This window comes from Aquarana catesbeiana, linkage group LG08 (genome assembly GCF_042186555.1).
Source record: "Aquarana catesbeiana isolate 2022-GZ linkage group LG08, ASM4218655v1, whole genome shotgun sequence".
NCBI lineage: Eukaryota > Metazoa > Chordata > Amphibia > Anura > Ranidae > Aquarana > Aquarana catesbeiana.
Genome location: NC_133331.1, coordinates 51,218,316 through 51,243,193, shown reverse-complemented (window position 1 = coordinate 51,243,193; position 24,878 = coordinate 51,218,316). Strand labels below are relative to the sequence as shown.

The 24,878-nt window shown below is 45.7% G+C and overlaps 1 protein-coding gene across 1 annotated transcript in view; it reads left to right on the top strand.

Moving 5' to 3' along the window:
• ATRNL1 (attractin like 1) overlaps positions 1 to 24,878 on the top strand; it is a 968,544-nt gene that overhangs the window by 479,419 nt on the left and 464,247 nt on the right. Inside the window, exon 21 of the mRNA XM_073595827.1 lies at positions 4,813 to 4,865. Coding sequence (XP_073451928.1) covers positions 4,813 to 4,865 — 53 coding nt within the window. The remainder of the gene's footprint in view (positions 1 to 4,812; positions 4,866 to 24,878) is intronic.

Below are 24,878 nucleotides of genomic sequence, written 5' to 3'. Positions count from 1 at the left end.
AATGGCATATAAAAAGCTGACATGCTGGTTGTACCAAAGCTGATTGATGGATCGACTTAGGTACAATCAGCCTGCCCATAGATGGTCCAAATCTCAACCGGTTCCTGCTGAACGTGCTGAGAGTCAAAACATCCATGGCCAGCTTAAAGCGGAGTTCTGCCAAAAGCGGAACTTCCGCTTAGCTGTCCCCACATTTGGCACCTTTCAGGGGGGAGAAGGGAACAGGTAACTGTTTTTGACAGGTACCCTTTCCCCACTTCTGGAGGCGGCGCTGTCATCCCTCGGAAGTGCAGCCCCCCTCCTCCTTCCTCCGCCACCTTGCCAATTAGAAAGCGCAGCGCACTTCGCGCATGCGTGATAGGGAACTGGCTGGTTCCCCTTACCAGGAATGGTGGCGACGGCAGCCGATCCGAAAATCAGCGGGGGTGCTGACATCGCGGGAACTCTGGATAGGTAAGTGTCCTAATAGTAAAAGTCAGCAGCTACAGTATTTGTAGCTGCTGATTTTTAATTTTTTTTTGTGGGGGGGCGGAACACCGCTTTAAGAGAAGAGGCATCAGCAGAAGGGACTCATCCTACTGACTGTAAGTTACATCTCTTGTGCTGATTTTCATGTTTTTTATTTGGCTGCATTTAGACTTCAAGGCTTAGATTCAATTGATTGGGTTTACGTATAGGTTAAGCATGACATTCAGTTGGTGGTCAGCATGTGCCTTGCTATTGAAAACCAATAGGATGAAGGCATTGGGTGACACAAAGACCTGTCTGTCCTGTATTTTGAATTGTAGACGAGTAATAACTCTCCATCTCAAACAGAAAATCTCTTCCTAAAAGCCAACTATAGCCTCAGTCTAAATCTTTCTGTTTCTCATTTGTATCACTACAGGAGTGTGATTGAAGCCATATTGCGTCCCGTCCTGCAGCGCAGACAGCAGTAGATGGCGTTAGAGATACTCTCTTTGGAACAAGGGGCTTTTAGCAGATAGAGGAGGCAGGAGATAGATGGGGTGGTCATTAGCCATAATGTTCAGAGTGATGGATGGAGCTCCCCCTTCCTCCACTTACATCAGGACCATAAAGAATTGGCTGCTTAAGGCTCTTCTTAATTGTCCTTGGAAATGAGGGAAGAAACGGGATCTCTGCCAAGAACTAACTGATAAATCATCGCCGACTAAAGTTTCTTTCTATGTGCCAAACTCTGGCCGAGGATCCTGGGAAGATGGATCATGTGATGCTGTTTACATTGGCATAAATAACGTCATGGCAGGTCACAGAGCGCAATCCTGATAGCCCCCACCCGGAATTTCCCAGCTGTGTGTTCACATTACACCCCATACTATACAATTAGATTTGTAGTATGCAATGCAATTACATATGTAGTATTTATCACCTCTTCTACCTGCTGATTCAGCTTCCTGTATCTAGATATACAGCAAAAATGGTCTGTATTCATAATTTATTTATTGATTTCTATAGCTCTGACATATTCTGCAGTGCTGTTCAAAGAACACTGAACTATTCAGCTTAATCTCTGTACCAGAGGAGCTTCTCCACCAGGTGGTGCTGTTCTGCAGGGTGCTGTTGGCTCACTCTGCTGTGATCTCATCTGAGAGAAGCAGCAAGCCTGGGGCCTCTCATGCAGGCTTTTCCCAGGCAAGTATCGACCATATTGGGGAAGACGAAGGTGGAGGCTCTCCAGAGACACTGAGGTGCTCTCCAGAAACACTGAGGTCTACTCCATGTGCTCAAGCTGCAATGGATCCTGGGCCTGTTCCTATGCAAGAGGAGTCCTTACCAGTCTTCCAGGATAAAGTGGTGAACAGACTTCGCCGCATTGCTAAGGAGAAACAGAAACTTTCTGTCATGAAAGAAGATCTCAGGGAAAAAAAAAAATCCCTGCATAGTAAGTCTGGAAACAGTAAGAGGGAAATCTCCAAGCTGAAGTCTCTGGAAGAGGCATTGAAAAAGCAGGATAAGTTGGTCGCCTCTCTGAAGGAGAGCAGCAGTGTGTTCAGAGAAAAGTGTGAGAGTGAGGAGAGATTGCAACAGATGAAGGAAAGTGCCTGTACCAGTACCAGCCAGAGGGTGGATGCCACAGCAACGGCGACAGTATGGATGGGGGGGTAAGGAAGTGGCTTCACATGGTGGCCCCAGTACTACCCCTGTCTCAGGATTTGTGGCACCTTAGTCAGTATCTGCCCCCGTCCCTCCCCAGGGGCCTGGGTCATCCAAGGAGGAGGTTGAGGAAAATGGCGGATTGCTGCAGACCATTACAGAAATGGAATCTCCCATGAGTGGCACTGACTTATAAGATGAAGATCATGGGAATGCAGGAAGAGATGGCATATATCCAGACAGAGAAGTTTCTACTGGCTGTGAGGAGTCCTACATGGACACTAACAGTGCAGAGCAGGAATGTCGCATGAACATTGCAACTGCAGAGCAGGAATGTCGTATGAACATGCTGAGCAGGAGGGTGGTATGAACGCTGAAACAGCTGATGTTTTTTCTAAACAGAAGACTTTACTTGATCATGGGACTGCTGGTAACTGTGGTACTTCTGGGACTATGGTGAGCGAGACTGTTGTGCTGGTGGTGAGGAGGGAGGATCAGGTGGTGGGTAATTTACCAAACCAGATTTCAGAGGTTCCTATGCAGCCAGTTAATATTCCTATGCAACCAGTTAATGTGTCATCTGTCCCAGTTAGGAGTTATGCTAAGGCTGTGTCGGGACAAAGTCATGCTACTGGTGGTGGAAGGGAGCCAGTTGTGCGACTTTCAGCTAATGCACCTTCTTCCATTAAACACAGGAATGTGGTACAGCTCAGGTGGGAAGGAGGAGATATTCCACCTATCAGGAGGGTGGTTGTGGATAAGATCCTAGCCATAGGTTTTAAGGCGGAGGATATTTATTCTCTCATCAGTCCGGCTGGTTCCTATGAATGATTTATCATTTGTGCGTCCAGAATCGCTGGATCTGTTTTGGGAGTGGTATGAGCATGTATATGGGGGCCAGCCGGACTGGAAGGGGCTTGTCCCTAAAGTTGTCTCACGTCAGCCCTTGAAAAATAATGTGACTATCCTGACAAGGAATGAGTCTATACCCCTTGAAAATGTATGGGTCTGGTTGAGGTGGTTTCGTGAAACTTTGTGTCTGCTAAAAAAGATTGTGGATAATAGAGAAATCTGGACGGGTGGGTGGTCAGTGTCAATGAGGTTGAGTGTGTGTGGGAATGTGGTCAAGCATTTACCCTCCTCTGCCTTTATTGGTGGAGATAGGATTACCGTCTTTTACCCTGGTCAACCTAAACTGTGCCATAAATGTGGAGTCAAGGGACATTTCTCCTCTAAATGTCCAGAACAGAAGTGCTCTTTGTGCCAGGAACTGGGGCATCTGGCCAGGGACTGTAACATCATTGAATGTAACTTGTGTGATAAGGTCGGTCACCCATATAGCCAGTGCCGTGAGGCTTTGCACAATAAGCCAGAGCTAGTGGAGGAAATCTTCCGTCTGGATAGAGAAAAGTCTGGGTTGGCGGAAGTTGTACCAAGGAATCCTAGTATCTCTTTCCCGTCAGAATCTGTGTCTGTGAGGCCGTCTGTGGTGTCAGTGTCCCCCCAGTCAGTGGTTCCCCAGTCAGTATCAGAAAGTGTGGTTGTCAAGTCTGTGTCTGCACCTATTTGTTTCTCCTAGTGTAATGAAGGCAGTGGAGGGTTCTGGACCGACATGTATGGTGGTACCAACCCCTCCTCCTTGGCCTGGCCGAAGTACAACTGGAGGTCAGCAGACACCAAGGGGTGGAGTGAGGGATGGATTGGATGATGGCGGGGAGAGGTGGGAAGGGAATGAGAGTGGCTGGTGTAGAATGCAAGGTGAATGATGTGGGGGGAGGGGTTAATGGGGGGGGGGGGTTGAAATCGCATCCTGATGGCGATTAAATCTCAAAATGTTTCTTAGCCTGGCTTGTGTTTTAAGTTGAGTTTCAGGGTTTGTAGTCTCTTTTTTTGTTATTAATATGTTTCTTTCTATGCTATCTTGTCAGGAAACGGATTTCTTTACTTGCTGACGTAGGCACGCTTGTTTTTGTTTAGTTGTTGTTTATTTTTATGTAAATATGTTTTTATTAATAAGCTGTATGTTTGTATGATTTTTTAATAAACAAAAATTTACACTCTAATGTCTCACCACAGTCACGTGTTAATATTATAATTTATATAGCTCTGACACATACCACAATGCTGTACAGAGAACACTGAGACAGTCACATCAGTCTGTGCACCAGAGGAGCTTACACTCTAATGTCCCACCACAGTCACACACTATTATTATTATACATTTATAAAGCGCTGACATATTCTGCAGTGCTGTACAGAGAACAGTGAGCCACTTGCATCAGTCTCCAGAACCGGGGAGCTTACACTCTAATGTTTCACCACAGTAACACATTATTATGATACATTTTTTATAGCTCTGACATATTCCATAGTGCTGTACAAAGAACACTGAGCCATTCACATCAGTCTCTGCACCAGATGAGCTTACATCTAATGTCCCCTGCTATTACTATTATTATTAATATTTTGATAATGAAACTTCTGAATGTTAACTTTTGAAATTGAGCAGTAAGCTGTCAGATTTCACAGCGAAGAGCAAAGACTGGTCAGCCATCAGAATAGACACCCCCCCCCCCCCAATGAGCAGGTGATCAATAGTTAATTCTGCATCCATAGCATGAAATATACCTTTGTACAATATTGATACCCAAGGGAGCAGGGCCTGTGACTGTAATAACCATCTTGTTTTCCTTTCAGATGTGATTCTGAAAATCGATACCTGGGGAACCCCCTGCGAGGAACCTGCTACTGTAAGTACTAAATGTTTTCTTTGCAAACAATATCTTTCTTTGTGTTGCTTGTTTTGGAGCAGTAAAATGCCTCCAAACTTCCCACATAACATAGAAATCTACACAGAGTTCAGAATTCTACTCTTATAATGAATAAAAATTGTTCATTGGGTTTCCAGGCCTCCAACAGTTGAGCACATGTGAAAAAAAAAAAAAGTGTTGTATATTTGTCTGTGGTGTGGTACAGGAAAAGATCTCTTCCCACTGGCTACTAGTGAGCTTAAAGTTGAACTTAAAAACGCATGAATGCCCTTCCCCACCATCATTTTGCAAAACCCAGTGCATATCTGGGCCCAGGCAGAGACCGGTGTTGCATCTGTGCATGCGCACAAGCGCTGTCAGCTCCTGACAGATTGGAACTATACCGCCCAGCAAAAATCTGTCGCATGTGTGACAAAGTTGTGGCTTAGTAGTACACTGCCTCCAAATATAGCTGTGACGTAGCAATCCAAGGAGGTAGGGCTGCACGATTCTGGCCAAAATGAGAACCACAATTTTTTTGCTTAGAATAAAAAGATCACGATTCTCTCACGATTCTTGCGACGTAAAATCTTTCACATTATACAAAAAATTGGGCTAACTTTACTGGTTAGTTGTTTTTTTTTTTTTTTAATTCATTAAAGCAATTTTTTCCCAAAAAATTGCATTTGAAAGGCTGCTGCGCAAATACAGTGTGACATAAAATATTGCAACAACCACCATTTTATTCTCTAGGGTCTCTACTAAAAAATTATATATAATGTTTGGGGGTTCTAAGTAATTTTCTAGCAAAAAAAAATATTTTAACTTGAAACCAACAAATGTCAGAAAAAGGTTTAGTGTTTAAGTGGTTACAATTTCCACACTTAGGCCCCTTTCACACTGTCGGACCGTTCATGTCCGCCTGTCAGTTTTGACGGCGGACCTGAACGGGCGCTCTATGCTAGTCTATGGAGCGACGGATGTCAGCGGTGACATGTCCGCTGTCATCCAACCTGGTCCGATACGCTAAAAGCAGATGGATGTCCCTACGTTTGCATCTGTCCCTGGCGGATCGGGTTGGGTGAGATCTGATGAAAACGAACATGCTGTCCGTTTTCGTCCAAACTCTCCATAGGAAGCAGCGGCGCTCGACAGGCCTCTCCCCACTCAGTGAGCAGAGAGGGACCTGCCATCCTCTGGATCAGCGGAGATCAACAAAGAGATCTCCCGCTGAGCTGGTGGACAGAGGCGGACTCCAAGGCAGCGGATCCGCCTTGTGAGAATGATGCCTTACACACAAGTCTGTTCCATTGACAAATTGTTACAATGTTTATACTTAAATTTAACTGCTAAAGAATGTTGTGATTCTTGGCAGACTGCCTGGATTTTTTCTTCCTTTTTTTTGACGGCTGTGGCTTCAGAAGAGCAGAGAGAATTCTTTGCATAGCAAGAATCGTGAAACACTTTTTTTCAAGATCGCAACCCGGGAAAAAATCGCGATAACGATTCTTGATTAATCGTGCAGCTCTACAAGGAGGCAAAGGAGTCCAACCTAGGTGGGCAAACCAGGAACTGCTGGCTTGTAACATAAAAAAGAACAGTCGCTCCTATCCCCCTGCAAAGCCTGGTGCTCAAGTGCGCGCTAGAGGGGCAGAGCAGAGAGCCTGAGACTGACAGTCAGTTCTCTGCTTGCTAAAAGACTGAAAACTGAAAGATCAGCAGTCTTCGATCGCTCAGTTTTTGGTGTAGAGGAAACGGGGGGACAGGACCAAAGCTGAATCCACCCAGGTGAGTGTGAATGTTTTTTTTTTCCACACTTCTCTTTACTGTTCTGCTTTAAATGAACCTGTCCTTTGACTCCTGTTTGCCCTCCTCACCTCTGGCTCTGCAAGATATTCTGGCGCAAGTTTCCACTCTTACAGAGTTGAGGCTTTCTCAGGGTTGTGCGCACTCCTAACACCCCTAAGTCTATGCTGAGGTTTACTGGTTGGCTGCTTTGGCACTGAGCACTATAATCGGGGGTCACATGAAAAGTATTACCTCTAGTCAGATTTCACACTGGTGGGTCAATCTCTTTTCCAGATTCCCTTTAAACCAATGTGGACACTTATTTGCATAATGGCAGCCTCTGAGACAGGTGTATTAATAGATTCAATTTACTATTTAGATCCCTGCTGGTGCGCTTCACTTTTGCTTCTGTACCTTCGGATTATACCACCTCCAGCTTCCAGTGCCTGAAACAAGTTAGCATGAAAGCACAGTGCAGTGAAGAATCTCACCCTTCCTAACCACTGATTTAATAATGGATTGGGTCAGCTTTTGTTTTGTTGTTGAGCCTTGGAGCCATTTGTAAAGTGGAGAATATATATATATATATACACACACACACTGGATATAAAAAGTCTACACACCCCTGTTAAAATGTCAGGTTTCTGTGATGTAAAAGAATGAGACCAAGATAAATCATTTAAGAACTTTTTTCCACATTAAAATGTGACCTATAAACTGTACAACGAAGTTGAACAACAAACTGAAATCTTTTAGGGGTAGAGGGTAAAAATAAAAAAAAGTGGATAAGTGTGCACACCCTCTTATAACTGGGGATGTACCTGTGTTCAGCATTAAGCAATCACATTCAAACGCATGTTGAGCCCACATTCACACTGAGGGCGGGTTTGAAATCATGCGAGTTCAGCTGAACTTGCACACTTTTTTAAACTGGCATTTCAGTCCGACTTCGGGGGCGATTTTACAGACATCTGTGCAGGTTCTTGCACAAATGTGTATTGAAATTGCCCCCAAAATAGCCAAAAGTAGTGCAGAAACTACTTTTGGGAATCCGTGTGGGGCCGCAAAGTCAGCGTCACACCGATTCTGGTGGGTGCGATTGCCGGCAATAAAAAAGAAAGAAGGACGGCGCCCTCTAAGTGCAGCATGTATGTTAAAAATATTTATTACAATAGATAAAAACACTCACATTTGAGTTGCTAAAAACCAGCATGTAAAGTAGTTTCATCCGCATGCTCTCGGGGGATGTGGATGTCACGGGCCAGTGGGGGGGGTTCCTGGGATGTGAGTCCTGTGACCTGGGTCCTGGTAGCTGTTCCGGTGGTGCCGAGGGTCCTCAGAGCCTCCGGGCGGCCAGGATATCGGTCATGGATCCTCCGTGGAGCGCCGTGCTGACCTGCGTCTTCACTTCCGGGAGCGGGGTGAGGCGGGTGGTGCTACGCGTTCGGAGCATGCGTGCTCCTTCATCGGGCTATGCCCGGAGGCTCTGAGGACCCTCGGCACCACCAGAACAGCTACCAGGACCCAGGTCACAGGACTCACATCCCAGGAACCCCCCCCCACTGGCCCGTGACATCCATATCCCCCGAGAGCATGCGGATGAAACTACTTTACATGCTGGTTTTTAGCAACTCAAATGTGAGTGTTTTTATCTATTGTAATAAATATTTTTAACATACATGCTGCACTTAGAGGGCGCCGTCCTTCTTTCTTTTTTATTGTTCCAGAGCTTCTTCTAGCTTTTATAGACTGGCTGCCTTCCATTTATTCAGCATCATTTTATCCTTACATGGACTAATACCTGAACTTGTTGTGAAACATTAACTACCACCATAAAGTTCCCCCTTTCAGGAACCCCCAACCCACCCCCTTCCCCCCACCATTTTTAGTTATATGTACTCGGCTACCTCCATTGTGCGCCATATTAACACCTTGAGCGATTGCCGGCAATAGGCTCTGATTTGGCATGCGATTTGACATGTCAAATTGCATGTCAAATCGGCCCAATGTGAATGTTGGCTAAACAGGAGTGATTACACACCTGCCATCATTTAAAGTGCCTCTGATTAACCCCAAATAAAGTTCAGCTGTTCTAGTAGGTCTTTCCTGACATTTTCTTAGTTGCGTCCTACAGCAAAAGCCATGGCCGGCAGAGAGCTTCCAAAGCATCAGAGGGATCTCATTGTTAAAAGGTATGTCAGGAGAAGGGTCCAAAATAATTTTCAAAGCATTAGATATACCATAGAACACAGTGAAGACATTCATCATCAAGTGTAGAAAATTTGGCACAACAGTGACATTACTAAGAACTGGATGTCCCTCCACAATTGATAAAAAAGACGAGAAGAAAACTGGTCAGGGAGGCTGCCAAGAGGCCTACAGCAACATTAAAGGAGCTGCAGGAATATCTGGCTAGTACTGGCTGTGTGGTACATGTGATAACAATCTCCCATATTCTTCATATGTCTGAGGTATGGGGTAAAGTCGCAAGACAGAAGCCTTTTCTTACGAAGAAAAACATCCAAGCCCTGCTAAATTTTGCAAAAGCATGTGGGAAAATGTGTTGTGGTCTGATGAAACCAAGGTTGAACTTTTTGGCCGTAATTCCAAAAGATATGTTTGGCACAAAAACAACACTGCACATCACCAAAAGAACGCCATGCCCACCGTGAAACACGGTGGCTGTTTTTCTTTAGCTGGAACAGGAGCCTTAGTCAAGGTAGAGGGAATCATGAACATTTCCAAATACCAGTCAATATTGGCACAAAACCTTCAGGCTTCTGCTAGAAAACTGAACATGAAGAGGAACTTATATCTTTCAGCTTGACAACGACCCAAAGCATACATCCAAATCAACAAAGGAATGGCTTCACCAGAAGATTGAAGTGTTGGAATGGCCCAGCCAGAGCCCAGACCTGAATCCAATTGAAAATCTGTGGGGTGATCTGAAGAGGGCTGTGCACACGAGATGCTCTCGCAATCTGACAGATTTGGAATGTTTTTGCAAAGAAGAGTGGGCAAATATTGCCAAGTCAAGATGTGCCATGCTGATAAATTCATACCCAAAAAGACTGAGTGCTGTAATAAAATCAAAAGGTGCTTCAACAAAGTATTAGTTTAAGGCTGTGCACACTTATGCAGCCATATTTTCGTTTTTTTACTTCCCTCCACCTAAAAGATTTCTGTTTTGTTGTTCATCTGAGTTGTGGTGGAAAAAGTTCTGAAATTATTTATCTTTGTTTCATTTTTTTTTGACATTTTAACAGGGGTGTGTGGACTTTTTATATCCACTGTATATACAGTGCCTTGAAAAAATATTCATACCCCTTGAAATGTTCCACATTTAGTCATGTTATAACCAAAAACGTAAATGTACTTTATTGGGATTTTATGTAATAGACACGTGGTACATAATTGTGAAGTGGAAGGAAAATGATAAATGATTTTCCAAATTGATTACAAATAAATATGTGAAAAAGTGTGGCGTGCATTTGTATTCAGCCCCCCGGAGTTAATACTTTGTAGAACCACCTTTCACTGCAATTACAGCTGCAAGTCTTTTTGGGTATTTCTCTACCAGCTTTGCACCCCTAGAGATTTAGATTTTTGCCCATTCTTTGCAATATAGCTCTGTCAGATTGGATGGAGAGTGTCTGTGAAAAGCAATTTTCAAGTCTTGCCATAGATTCTCAATTGGATTTAGGTCTGGGCTTTGACTGGGCTATGCTAACGCATGAATATGCTTTGATCTAAAACATTTCATTGTAGCTCTGGCTGTATATTTAGAACCTTCACCCCGTCTCAAGTCTTTTACAGACTCTAACAAGTTTTCTTCTAAGATTGCCCTGTATTTGGCTCCATCCATCTTCCCATCAACTCTGATCAGCTTCCCTGTCCTTGCTGAAGAAAAGCACCACTGCTGCCACCACCATGTTTCACATGGGGATGGTGTGTTCAGGGTGATGTGCAGTGTTAGTTTTCCACCACACATAGAATTTTGCTTTTAGGCCAAAAAGTTCAATTTTCGTCTTATCTGACCAGGGCACCTTCTTCCACATGTTTGCTGCGTCCCATCATGCCCCGGGCAGTGACGTCATAAGGGGCGGGGTAACACCAGATGACATCACCCGGTGACCAAGCCCCATGCCTATATAAGTCGTTGCACGCGGCATTACATCGGGAGAAAGCGTCATGTCAACATCGGAAGAAGACGACGGTGAAGACTGGGCCAACGCTAGCAAAAGAGTCGGCAAAAGAGCAGAAAATAGCGGAGAGCGGGCGAAGAATCGGAGAGCGCGGAGAAGAGGCCGGAGAGCGCAGAGAAGAAGGAAGAGATCCCTGAAGTCGGAAGTAGACCCCCTGAGCTGCCTAATATATTACTTTAAAAACCTGTCTTGTGTGTCTTTTTTTTTTTTTTTTATTGACACTTTTTTCCTAGGTGAATGGGTAGGGGTACGATGTACCCCATAATCATTCACATAGGGCGGGGGGCCGGGATCTGGGGCCCCCCTTATTAAAGGGGGCTCCCGGATTCCGATAAGCCCCCCGCCCGCAGACCCCGACAACCAACGGCCAGGGTTGTCGGGAAGAGGCCCTTGTCCTCATCAACATGGGGACAAGGTGCTGTGGGGTGGGGGGGCCGCAGGGTGCCCCCCTGCCCCAAAGCACCCACCCCCCATGTTGAGGGCATGCAGCCTGGTACGGCTCAGGGGGGGGGGCACCCGCTCGTCCCCACCCCTTTTCCTGACCGGCCAGGCTGGTGCTTGGATAAGGATCTGGTGTAGATTTTGGGGGGACCCCACGCCATTTTTTCGGCGTGGGGGTCCGCTTAAAATCCATACCAGAACAAAGGGCCCGGTATGCTAATGAAGGGGGAACCCATACCAGTTTTTTCTTTAAAAAAAAAAACATTTGCGTGGAGTTCCCCTTTATGCACAAGTCCCATGCCAAAGTCGGATAAGATAATAAGGAATCCGACTTTGATCCGACTTCAGAAAAAAAGTAGTGCAGGAACTACTTTGAAGTCGGCACGACTTAAAGTCATGCCAATATGAATGGTAGTCATTCAAAATCATGGAGAATGACTTATGCGATTTTGCAGTCCAAAATCGTGGGACAAGTCGTATAAGTGTGAAAGGGGTCTAAAGGTGGGTTTTAGGGGTATTTAGCTTGATGTTTTTTTTTTTTTTTTTTTGACAAGTTAGTTGAAATGGGTGAAAGCTACTGACTGAATTTAAAGTTTTAAAATCCCTTTTGTTTGCCCAGATATGGCTGCTGTTCATCATGTCACTTTACTTTTGACATTGCTAATTAGACAAAAAAATGATTTCATTAATTATTCTTGTTCCTCGAGTGATGATGCTTGCATCAGCCAAAAATCTTATTTCATGATGCAACCTGCACATTGGGATGTAAGGTGAAGTCTATTTCTGACACTGGAGAACTCGGCACAGGACTAGGGAGAGCCAGCCGGTGACGTCCAGAGTGAATATCATCCATAAGGTTAACCTGCCGCGGTGGTTTTAGAAGGCTGAGCCTATTAAAGTTTATTAGTTCCAATTTATCGGAAATAAAATACAGTTGGGCTTTTCATATCTTCATTAGAATTCTCTGTAGCTTTGGAGAGAGGAACATTTAACCCAGAGGATCAATACGTATTAAGAAATGCAATTACCGCCGAGTGTGGTTTACCTTGTTACAGTATGGGAGGCGCAAGGCGGGAGTATGGGAGGGAGCCGTGAAGAGATTTAATGATCCGGACGGAGAGAGCTCGCTCTGTGCTGGAAATCCTTCAATCAATACACAGATAAAATATATATATCTTCTCATAAACATTCTTTATAGAGTCAGCTGAGCTGAACTGTAAGTACATCTTACAGCGCTACGGACAACAATGGCTTTCATGGATTTAAGACAATCCAAATGACAACCCTGCACCTGTGGGAAGCAAATACTATTAATTGCAAACAGCTGTCGAACACCTATACACCTATCTAGTATCCAACCTCGGAAAATAGTAATATTTTAAAAGTACAAAAAGAGGTGCAGCACTCAGTGTTCCTAATAAAATATATATATATAACAACACTAGATTTGATAGGTGTAAAGTTTTTAGTTAACACTACGGTGGTGATTATAGATATATATAGATATATATCTATATATATATCTATCATCTATATATAGATAGATAGATAGATAGAGATATATATATATATATATATATATATATATATATATATATATATATATATAATCACCACCTTAATGTTAACTAAAAACTTTACACCTATCAAATCTAGTGTTGATGGATGAATAAAGAAATCTGCTTAAAACATGCTCAAAATACTATGCCATAAGTGTCTAAACATATATGTTGAGTTTTTTTACTACAATTGTGTATATATATAATATACAGTGTTCAAAGTGCTCCATTAAGGTATCCATTCATTGTGCCTTAAGCCAGCCATACATAGATGGTTCGAATCTTTGCCAGTTTAGCAGAAACCGGCTGAGATTTGAACCATCTAAGAGCAGGCTTAATGTACCCAAGACGATCCATCGCTCGACTTGGGTACAACCAGCATGTCAGATTTTCTCCATGCAATTATTGCCAGTGGCAATAGCTGCTAGCAAAGATCACTGTGTTCTCCCAGCAGGGACAGCTCCCTAGGCCCCCCCCTGCCGAGAGAATAATAATAACAATAGCTCCACTGGAGGGATTTCCCCATCAACGCTTGAGTGTGTTAGTGGGGGAATCGAGTGACTTTCTCTTTCCTGCAAACCGTAGTTGCAGGCAAAAAAATCTTACCATCTATGGCATACGTTGGTCAATAAATTATAGGCATTCAAAAATTACTGTGTCATTTCAAGTGACTCCTTATTCACACTCAATGTGCCTTGAAAGAATCCAGTGATTGTTAATCCAATTGCCACTCCACACAGCCCTTGTGAAAGACTCACTCACCATTTTTCTTGTGACCTCCTATAGTATAAGAACGTCTCAAAGCACTTTTCCTAAATGTACTGAAACTCGTCTGGATCCATAAAGATGTCCAGTAGACAAAACACATTGGGTGGGGCTTTGTCTGTAACATGACTTCCGGTGTCCGAACTGTATGGCCATCTTGAATGGGGTTAGTGTCGCTCATTGTATACCAGGTTGCCATTCTATTGTAACCAAAAGTAAGAGTGCATTAAGGCTCGGTTCACACTGGGGCGACTTGTCAGGCGACCTAGTCGCCTGACAAGTCGCCTCCCGTTCTGTGCTATGGAACCGTTCTAATTGGAGCGACGCAAGTCGCTCCGACTTAGAAAAAGGTTCCTGTATTACTTTGGGGGCGACTTGGGGCGACTTGCATAGACTTCTATGCAGAAGTCGTCTCGCAAGTCGCCCCGCAGTCGTTTGCAGGTCGCCTCGCTGAGGCGACCTGCAAGTCGTGCCGCCCATGTGTGAACCGAGCCTTAGGATTGTTATTTAAATGTAATAAAAACGACATTACACTATATTTGGATCTCTCCCGTTTTTACTTTGTGGTGGCATTGGAGAGTACTGGAAGATGGCTGTAATTGAGGAAACCGGTGGAAAGAGGGGGAAGGATGAAGTCCAGAGGAGCTACAGTACATGTAGCAAAAATGCTTTGAAACCTTTTCGTACTATAAGAGGTCACAAGGAATTTGGTGAGTGAGTCTTTCACAAGGGATGTGTGGAGTGGCACTAGGATTATAGATCATTGGATTCCTTAAAGGCACACTGAGTGTGAGTAACGTGGAATGGCACAGCATTTTTGAAAGTCTAAAATACATGGACTAAGGCACAATGCATGCACGCCTTATTTAGAGCACTTTATTGAACTGTGTATATTTATTTTATTGTAGTAAAAACTCAACATATACACTATATTACCAAAAGTATTGGGACGCCTGCCTTTACACGCACATGAACTTTAATGGCATCCCAGTCTTAGTCTGTAGGGTTCAATATTGAGTTGGCCCACCCTTTGCAGCAATAACAGCTTCAACTTTTCTGGTTAGGCTGTCCACAAGGTTTAGGAGTGTGTCTATAGGAATGTTTGACCATTCTTCCAGAAGTGCATTTGTGAGGTCAGGCACTGATGTTGGATGAGAAGGCCTGGCTCATAGTCTCCACTCTAATTCGTCCCAAAGGTGTTATATCAGGTTGAAGTCAGGACTTTGTGCAGGCTAGTCAAGTTCCTCCACTCCAAACTCGCTCATCCATGTCTTTATGAACCTTGCCCCAGATCAAAACAGACAGGCCTAGCTTGCAGCATAGGCCTGCCTAAATTTGCCTGTGCAGTACCTAGTAAAAAAAAAAAAAAAACATTACTAGCACCTACCTATTGATAGAGGGTGCTACAGGAGCATGCTGACGGGAGGAAAGAGCAAAGAGACTGCCACAGATCAACTGTGGAGCTGATCTGTGTCTCACCTTTACTGCTGTAGGCCGGCTGGCACCTGTTGTTCCACTAGCTTGTGTTCAGCTCTGCTGCACTCTGCAGCTATGGGTGTCGCCGGCCTCACCTGTTGCTTAATATATGATTCCTTCCTGCTACTTCCTGTCCAGCCCCTCGTGTGCTTCTCTATTTAAATCCCTCTCTGACCAGTTCTGGTTGCTTGAGCAACATTTGTTTCTGAGCCCCCTTTGTGTAATCTGCCTTAACCTGACCTCTCGTGAACCGATCTCTTGTGTACCGACTCGGCTTGTTCTGATTACGTTGTCTGCAGCCCGTCCTGACCTTGGCTCGCTATCCGGCTCTCTTTTGCTTCATCCATCCATCCTTGTCTGACGGTGTCTTCTGATACTTCCCTAGCGAGCGGGGTGAACCCAGGGGTCGTGACCTGGGGGCAGCTAAGCCCAAACCTTCGTGAGGGGGTTCCTGGCAGAATACCAGCTGGCCCTTAGACTGCACGCCCTGGGGGGATCTCGTGTCACCTGCTCGCCTGTGTGCTCACTGTAAGTAGTTCTGTGACAGAAACGTGCTCATTAGTCTACTGCTTCTCCTTTCACTGTCCATTTGGAGGCTGCGGGAGGGAAAAGACCTGTAAGTGTTACATTACTACAGCAGAGAAAAATCAGGTCTCCTACCAGACAGGGCTGTGCTGTGTGGCAGAGCTTTGTAAATCTCAAGACTGGATGAACAGGAATACAAACCATTTTTCAAGTAGTAAATTAGATCCCTTATGTGTATTTAGCTGTTTCCATGGAGTGCCTGTATTTTTGCTTGGAGCTGGGCCCGGCAACCTCTCTGGGTGGCTGGGTCACACCTTAATGTCCGCTCATCCTCTTGGGCCCGTGGGCAGCTTTGATGCCCTGTGTGTCTTTGCTCAAGAGACTGTCAGGGATAGCAAGAAGTGATAAGAGATTGCTGTGATACAATGTTGCAGAGATCTTTGCATCAGCACACATCAAAATTCATCCAGTAGGGGGCAGTCTTGTCCTTCCTGGCCCCACTCTCACACCATTACTTTTTTCTTCCCCGAGAATTTGTAGGATGGGGTTTGTAGGGGGGGGATAAAAAGCCATGTGAAATCCTAAATGTATTTGGTTTGTGTAGAGAGTATTATCTGTTCAAGCATTAGATTATTGAACAATTCCCATTGTCTCCTTTGTTTTATTTAAACTTTCAGAAAATTACGTGATCTTCTCACTGCTAACTGACTCACAGAATGTGTCATCATGTATACCACACTGCACTGTCATCCCTGTCCCTACTCATCAATGTGCACAGTGAACTCTGTAGCCCAACGATACAAGATTAGACCATCCAATTACTTGATGACAAGGAGCAACTACCACTCATATCCATCAGGCTTCCTCCTTTGCTGAAAAAGTCTGAATCAGGGAAAAAAATCTCTGCCAGGCCTGAACAGTGAGGGAAAAAGAGAGCAATAAGTGCAGGACCAGCAACCTATGCTGCTGAAGTATGTAGTCCACATCTCGGGGGGGGGGGGGGGTACACACCTTGAATTCTTAAAGGGTAACTCTGCTTTTGTGGGGGGAAAAAATAGCAAATTAAAGAATTATATACTTATAAAGCATATACAGTGCAATTGTGACTCAAGTCATATTGTAATTGAATGTTATTAAAAATGACCTTTAATTTTCAGTCTGCAGCTCTGTAATTTTCTGTAAAATGCAATATGGCAACCTTTTCTCTCTTGAGAAGAGGAGATTAAGGGAGGATATGATCAACATGTACAAATATATAAGGGGTCCATATAGTGAACTTGGTGTTGCGTTATCCACTTTAAGGTCATCACAGAGGACAAGGGGGCACTCTTTACACCTAGAGGTAAAGAGATTTAATCTCCAAATATGGAAAGGTTTCTTCACAGTAAGAGTTGTGAAAATATGGAATAGACTCCCTCCAGAGGTGGTTCTGACCAGCTCAGTAGATTGCTTTAAAAAAGGCCTGAATTATTTCCCAAATATACATAATATAACTGGGTACTAACATTTATAGGTAAAGTTCATCCAGGGAAAATCCAATTGCCTCTCGGGTGATCAGGAAGGAATTTTTTCCCCCGCTGTAACAAATTGGATCATGCTTGGCTGGGTTTTTTCACCTTCCTCTGGATCAACTGTGGGTGAAGGATTGTGTGTATGGGATTGTATGATATTATTATTTTTTTGGTTAAACTAGATGGACTTGTGTCTTTTCAACTTGATTAACTATTTAACTATGGAGGCGTTCTGTATACAGATAGTGTACAGATTGCCCTCCATTAATGTAATTTCCTGCTTGTGTGATTGGCTCACTAATTTTCCCAGAAGTCTGCACTAAAATGCAAGCCAGATTTTGGGCATCCCCTGCAACAAAACTGTCATTTTTGGTGAGATACTTCCAAAGGGAATGTCTAAAGCATGGGTGCTCAAACTGTGGCCCTCCAACTGCAGAACTACAAGTCCCATCAAGTCTCAGCCTTTGGGAGTCATGCTTGTAACTGTCAGCCTTGCAATGCCTCATGGGACTTGTAGTTCCGCAAAACAGCTGGAGGGCCACGGGTTTGGTACCCATGGTCAAATGGTATGCAGACCCTGGCACTTTCCTCATTGGTACCCTGCAGGTGCAGCAGCTGATTAGTAATTATAAAACCACTCCCATACAGATTTACTCTGCATAGACAAACAGCTATTTCTAATAACAAAAGGTAGGAATCTTCAGCAAAGCTTTTTAAAAATCCCTGCAATGTACACAGATCACCCAGAGGGGAATGTTTTTTTTTTTCTCAACAAAAGTGGATTTACTCTTTAAGGACCTTGTACTCTATAAAGACACTGATCTCAGCTGTCATGAGCACCCCCCAAAGTCCCTATCCTGCATGAACTGTGCTGTCAGAAAATTGAAGGACTGGGGATGGGCACATGGTTTGTGAGTCAGGTACCAGTTTGCAGGCTGTGCGTTCTCTCCTTGCAGTGAAAGAAGGTGAAATGGTAAATTGTGTAGTGATTTCAGCTTCAGTCTATGACAATATCTGGCAGACCACAAATTGTGGCGGTACTCCAGATTAACTCTCAGAGGGGATTTGATTTTATGTTCTCCCGGTCAGACAGAGACGGAGCGGATAGTCAATTAGCGTCTCTTGTCATGGATGTCTCATTAGAGACGAAACAGATGCGGCAAGCGCAGTGTCAGGCCAAATGGTTATCCGGCGTGTTGGAATAACAAAGCACACGGCCTAGGAGGACAGACTTGTATGCTGTGACAGAGACATTTTAGGGGACAAATCACCTCCTCATAAAAATGAAGAAATATCTAAAGGGAAAAAAAATGCAGATCTGGCAGAGTGGCCAATCAGACCCCAATCCGTCTTTGTATGCACAATCCGTTGATTAGTATGGAAATCGTTACATTTGACAGCGCAAGGATGTATTCTAAATGTCAGAGAGTGAGACAGATTTATAAGTTATATAGCACTGACATATAACGCAGTGTTGTGTAGAGAACACTGAGCCAGTCACATCAGTTTCTGTACCAGAGAGGTTGTGTGTGTTGCAGTTCTCCCTCTCCAGACACCAGGGGGCCAGGTGTGTTACCTGGTCCCAATGAGGATGGTAGATTGTAGGGATGACCTGGGCAATGGTGCCTCTGATGGATCCAACTTGAATCCTCAAGCTTCAACTTTACCTGAAGACCTTGGCTATGGCCCTAAAAAAAAGGGAATCCACCCCCGCTTTCAGAGAGCAAGTTGCTGATTGTTTAAAGAGGATTAAAAGCTGGTGAGCCTGAAAGTGGAGACTTCTGAAAGCAGAGTACAGGAAAAAGAAATCCATGAATGATAAAGCATGGAGCAAGAAGAGGAGGAGTCTGAAACCGGAGGTTAAAGTTTTTGGAGGACACCATAAAGCGGTAGCAGAATCTGGTCTAGGCATTGAAGGAGAAAAGCGGAGCATTCATGAAGTTCCAGGATGAGGAACGATTCCAGAAAATGAGGGATGACACCAGTTGTGGAAAAGCATTGGTGGTAACAGTACGGGTGGAGAGTGAGGATGGGGTCCTGGATGCTGCCCCTGTTATCCCATCCACCTCAGGATCTGTCTCCCTGGAGAAAAAGGTGGCCTCTGCCTCCCTCCCTCCCCAGCAAGCTGGAGGAAAAGCACAGGAGGTAGAGGAAGAATGCGGAGGGCTGTTAAACATTATTCAGGAAATGGAGTCTCCCTTAAGTGAAAGAACCTTTTATTTTTCAGTGGATTCTGCTGAAGAGGATGATGGCAATGATTCTGTACCTGGACATGTGAAGGTAAAACTTACTGAGAAGCCATGCTTTATAAAAACTGAGAGTATGAACTCCAGCATGCAGAGCATTGTGCAGAGCAGCATTTTGGATGGAAAACCTCCTGTGTCTGCACAGGACTCTGCAGGAAAGATGGCTGCTGTGCCTGCAGTACTGAACTCTGCTACTAACATGTCTGTGATTCTGATCTCTGACAGTAAGTCATCTGTGACTTTGGACTCTGCTGAAAGGAAGGGGAAGGGATTTGCCATTGGTTCTGAACAATCCCCACTGATAGCTGCAGGTGCAGCAGAAAATGCTGAGAAGGGAAATGGCTGCACTATGAAAGGTGTTACTGAAACCCAGGGAAGAGTGACAAGGAGGGGAAGACTTTTACCTAAGAGGAGTATGTTGGTGTGAGTGAGTCTGCTGGGAGCAGTCGTGCTACAGATGTGAAAATGAATGAGTGATAAAGCTTCTGGTAAGGCTGGAAAGGGGACTGTATGTGTGTTGGTGGATGGAGTGACAGCTGCTGCCTCTGATGGAGATTTGCAGAGCAGGGGTTCTGAGGCTCCTGCAACCCATGGTGCAGCTTTGAGGTCTGGAGTGTATAATCCAGCTAATAAAACCTATGCTGGGGCTCTGGCTGGGATAAGGGGGTCACATCAGGGGGCAGTTCAAGAGGGAGGTCTGCTGCTAGTTTGCCATCTGCACCCCTGTCTTTCAGGCAGCGGAATGTAGTACTGCTCAGGTGGGAGTCTGGGGGTGCCCAGACTCATATTGGTTGTGAGGGCTGTGGAAGGAGCTGGACCAGTGTTTTTTGGCTGCACAGACCACTGCTCCCCGGCAACTGAGGTCTAGAGGGCGCGAGGCACTGGGGGATGGAGTGAATGATGGTGGGGGTGCTGGGGTGAAGGGTGGGGGGACTGGTGTGGTGAGTGGGGTGGATGAGCTTGTGGGTGATGATGGATTGGAAGGGGAGGAGGCTTTGCAGTCAGGATTGTCTCATGATCATATGCAGTGGTTGGAGGCAAAAAGAAAGTCTGGGAAGAGGAAGTACAAGAAGGATGTCCCTGTACCTGGGAGGGTGGAGGTGTCCAATAAGTTTGAAGTGTTTTCTGAGGTGGAGGATGAGGGTTCTTCAGGTGATGAGTCTGTGAGTTCCATGAAAGAGGAATCACAAGGAACATTGAAGCGTGTAGGGTCTCCGAGTAGGGAGTGGGTAAGCAGGCTAAGAAACTTGTCAAGCATCCTGATGGCGGTTCCCACTCCTTTGAAGGTGGCGACCATTAATGTCGCCAGCATAAAATCATTAAGTGCTCGTAACATGGCCTTATTTTTGCTCAGCAAGTTTGATGCTGATATTTTTCCTTTTTGCAAGAGACTCAGTTGTCTAGTTTGGTCGATATTCATCTGGCGAAGAGGGCGTGGAGGCGCAGCCCCTCCTTCTGGTCTCTTGCAGCCGAGCCTTACACTGGAGTTGCAGTACTTTTTTCCAGCATGATAACCTGTTGGCGGATTATTGAGGTAGAAATGGGGAGATGCATGGTCTTAGACGTCTCCATGGGGGGGGGGGGGGGGGGGGCAGGACCTGCGCCTGATCAACATCTATGCACCCCAGACAAAATGGGACAGAAAATGCCTCTTCGTGAAGATCAAGCCTTTTCTTTTTACAGCCCAGCAAGTTTTCTTTGGTGGTGATTTCAACACCATCACTAGGATTCAGGACAGGAAAGGTACTGGAGCCAGGCTGGACTGTGACGGCTTTTTTTTATCAAAATAGCTGGAGAGGCAGGTCTGGTTGATGTGCATATTTATTGCTGCCCAGACGACACAGGATTCCCTTTTCAGCAAGGTTTCTGGCACAGGTATAAATCATGGACTTTTGCAGTCAGAGTGGTGGGAGCTTACAAAACGAAGGATGGTTGGGTTTTTCAAGGCCATAGGAAGAAATAAACAGCTTGATAAGTACGTCACCTACCAGCGTTTGCGGAGGAAGCTTGATAGGCTTGTCTCGAATAATGGAGATCCGGAGAGGATCTCTGAGGTTAAACTCTAGCTCATATATGACAGGCATGCCTCTTTGGTTCTGGAGAGGGATTATGGGAAATTTCACTAGCCCTACCCTTACCAGAATTGCAAACAAGGTAGAGCAGTTAAGTCAGTTGTAGGCCTGATTGACAGTATAGGTTCCTTGACAAAGTCCAAGTCGGGGATCCTGGAAACTGCCAGGTCATATTATGCTGACCTCCTGGGCATGTATGTGTGATCAGGCAGGCATGTCAAGTTTTCTGGATTCTATTCCAGGACTGGGAAATGGCAGTTCTCTTGTGAGTTTGACAGAGGACATCACTGCAGATGAGGTGGTTAAGGGTATTGACAAGCTTGCCATTAAGAGGTCGCCTGGGCCAGATGGATTGACAGCCGAGTTGTATAAGCACTTTAAGGTTATTCTGGCACCATGTTTGGTGGAGGTTTTTAATGGCCGTCTGGGAGCGGGTTTGCTCTCTCCCTCCATGCGACAATCTGCGGTGATTCTTCTGTCAAGGGGTAAAGATACTTTGAGAATTGAGAATTGGTGGCTCATTAGCCTTCTCAATGTTGGTAGGAAGATACTGGCAAAAATAATTTTCTCGCATTTATCATCTGTAGCGGGCAATCTACTTTCTCACCACCAGCACTGTTCAATTCAGGGTAGAAGCACTTTTTCAGCGGTGTTAGCTGTCTGGGAGGCTCTGGAGCGGTGCAGGGCTGCAGGCTGGAGAAAGTACTTTCTGGCATTGGATCAGGCTAAAGCTTTTGGTCAGGTCAATTATGAGTACCTATGGCTGCTTATTGGCAATTATGGCCTGGAGGGGGGGCTTTGTCGATTGGCTGAAGACTTTGTTCAGAGGCTCGGGTGTGCATCAGGGGTGTCCTTTGAGTCCTCCGCTATATGCGTTCGCAATCGATTCCTTCTTACAGAGGATAGAGAGCGGACCGTTGTGCGGGGTGCCTTTGGAAATTCATGGTGAGCCCCCTTTGAGGCTGTGGCTGTGGTTGTTCATCTCTGGGACAGAGGAGGAGGTGGTCTCGGTGATGAAGCAGCAGTAGCGGTTCATCCATAAGGGCGCACCCACGTCACCCCCTCTCTCCAGCCACCCCCTCTATGACCAATGATTAGATTCATGCATTGCATGAATCTATCCATGGCCGCTGCTGCCGCTCCCTATTCAGGCGCCCGACCACTTTTCGGGCGCCTGAATTACAGCGGCGGGGGGTGTTTTTGAAGCACCTGATTAGAGCCATAGGCTCTAATAGGCGTCAAAAAAGATGACCTGCGAGCACCATGCTTGGCACCCGCAGTTCACCCAGGTGTGTCAGAACAGCAAATGAATATTCACTTTCCTAACACTGAACCGCCTCTCCGCCAATCAGGTGCTTGGGTCTATTACCCGTCACCTGATTGGCTGAAACGACAGGCGCTGTGATTGGACGCCTATCAGGAGGAGAGGACGGGAGGAGACGCATGGAGGACACCACTCGCTGTTGTCACCTGCTGCCCCACCAAGACAGGGTAAGTAGTGCTGGGCAGACAGCGAGCGGGCGGGGGGGGGTCACAGTGGTGGCATTCGATGGCACAGTGGCATTATTTGATGGGCACAGTGGCAGTATTTGATGGGCACCGTGGCAGCGTTTGATGGGCATAGTGGCTGCGTTTGATGGACACAGTGAGGCTGCAATTAATTTTTTTTTCATAATTTTTCAGTTTGTTTGCACCCCCCACCCCCCCCCCAAAAAAAATTTTAAGCACCAGCCGCCACTGTAAAGCAGTATGCTGAGGCATCCAGCTCAAAGATCAATCAGGATAAGAATTAAGTTTTCTGGATGGGAGAGGGAGGCGATGGATTCGAGCCTCCGGACTCCTTTTCAGAGCCCCTGCAGGAAATTTAAGTTTTAGGCATCAATTTTGGTCCCGGCGATTACGGCCTTGCAAATTGGGAAGCAGCTACCCCTCCCCCTTGCACTGGCCCTCTTTTCTCACAAAGCGCCCCCCCCAGCACATATCTGACCCCCCCTCGCGCCCCCCGCACATATGGGCACAGAGGCTGCATATGATGGGCACAGAGGCTGCATATGATGGGCACAGAGGCTGCATATGATGGGCACAGTGGCTGCATATGATGGGCACAGTGGCTGCATATGATGGGCACAGTGGCTGCATATGATGGGCACAGTGGCTGCATATGATGGGCACAGTGGCTGCATATGATGGGCACAGTGGCTGCATTTGATGGGCACAATGGCTGCATTTTATGGGGCACAGTGAGGCTGCAATTGATGGGTTTTTTTCAGAAGTTTTCAGTTTGTTTGCGCCCCCCAAAGAATTTTGAGCACCAGCCGCCACTGCCCCCAGGACATATCTAACTCTCCCCACCCCCTTGCTAGCACTAGCCCTCTCCCCAGGACATATCCAACCCCTGCATTCTGTGCAGAACACTCACAATTCAGCCACGTGCACTGTTTGCTGCGGTGAGCTATGTGCCACATTACTACTCTCTTTCAAGCCACCAAAAGTGTCCCAGGTCTTTTACAATCTTTTAGCGTATACCCCCAAAAAAATGAGGCCGCTAAAGTGTTCAGGTTTGGCTTGAAGAAAAGGTGGAAACCCTAGTGGAGGCTCTCCAGAGGCACTGAGGCCTACTCCACGTGCTCAAGCTGCAATGGATCCTGGGCCTGTCCCTATGCAAGGGGAGTCCTTACCAGTCTTCCAGGATAGAGTTGTGAACAGAATTCCCCACATTGCTAAGGAGGAACAGAAACTTGCTGTCATGAAAGAAGATCTCAGGAAAAAGAAATCCCTGCATAGTAAGTCTGGAAACGATAAGAGGGAAGTCTTCAAACTGAAGTCTCTGGAGGATGCATTGAAAAAGCAGGAGAAGCTGGTTGCTTCTCTGAAGGAAAGCAGTGGTGTATTCAGAGAAAAGGGTCAGAATGAGGAGAGATTCCAACAGATGAAGGAAAGTGCCTGTGTGAGTACCAGCCAGAAGGTGGATACCAGAGCAATGGCGACCGTATGGATGGGGGGTAGGGAAGTGGCTTCACATGGTGGCCCAGTACTACCCCTGTCTCAGGATCTGTCGTGTTTCAGTCAGTATCTGCCCCCCTCCCCATCTCTGGGTCATCTCAGGAGGAGGTTGAGGAAAATGGTGATTGCTGCAGACCATTACAGAAATGGCATCTCCCTTGAGTGGCACCGAATCATCAGATGAAGATCTTGGTAAAGGAGCGCTTGCTGAAAATCTCTTTTAGTGTGTGGAGGACTTTCCTGAGATTGCACCTGCCAACAGATCCTTACAATCAGCAATGGATGCAGGACGAGTTTCTGCTGGCTGCCAGGAGTCCCACATGGACACTAACAGTGCAGAGCAGGAATGTCGCATGTACATTGAAACTGCAGAGCAGGAATGTCGCATGAACATTAAAACTGCAGAGTAGGCGGGCCGTATA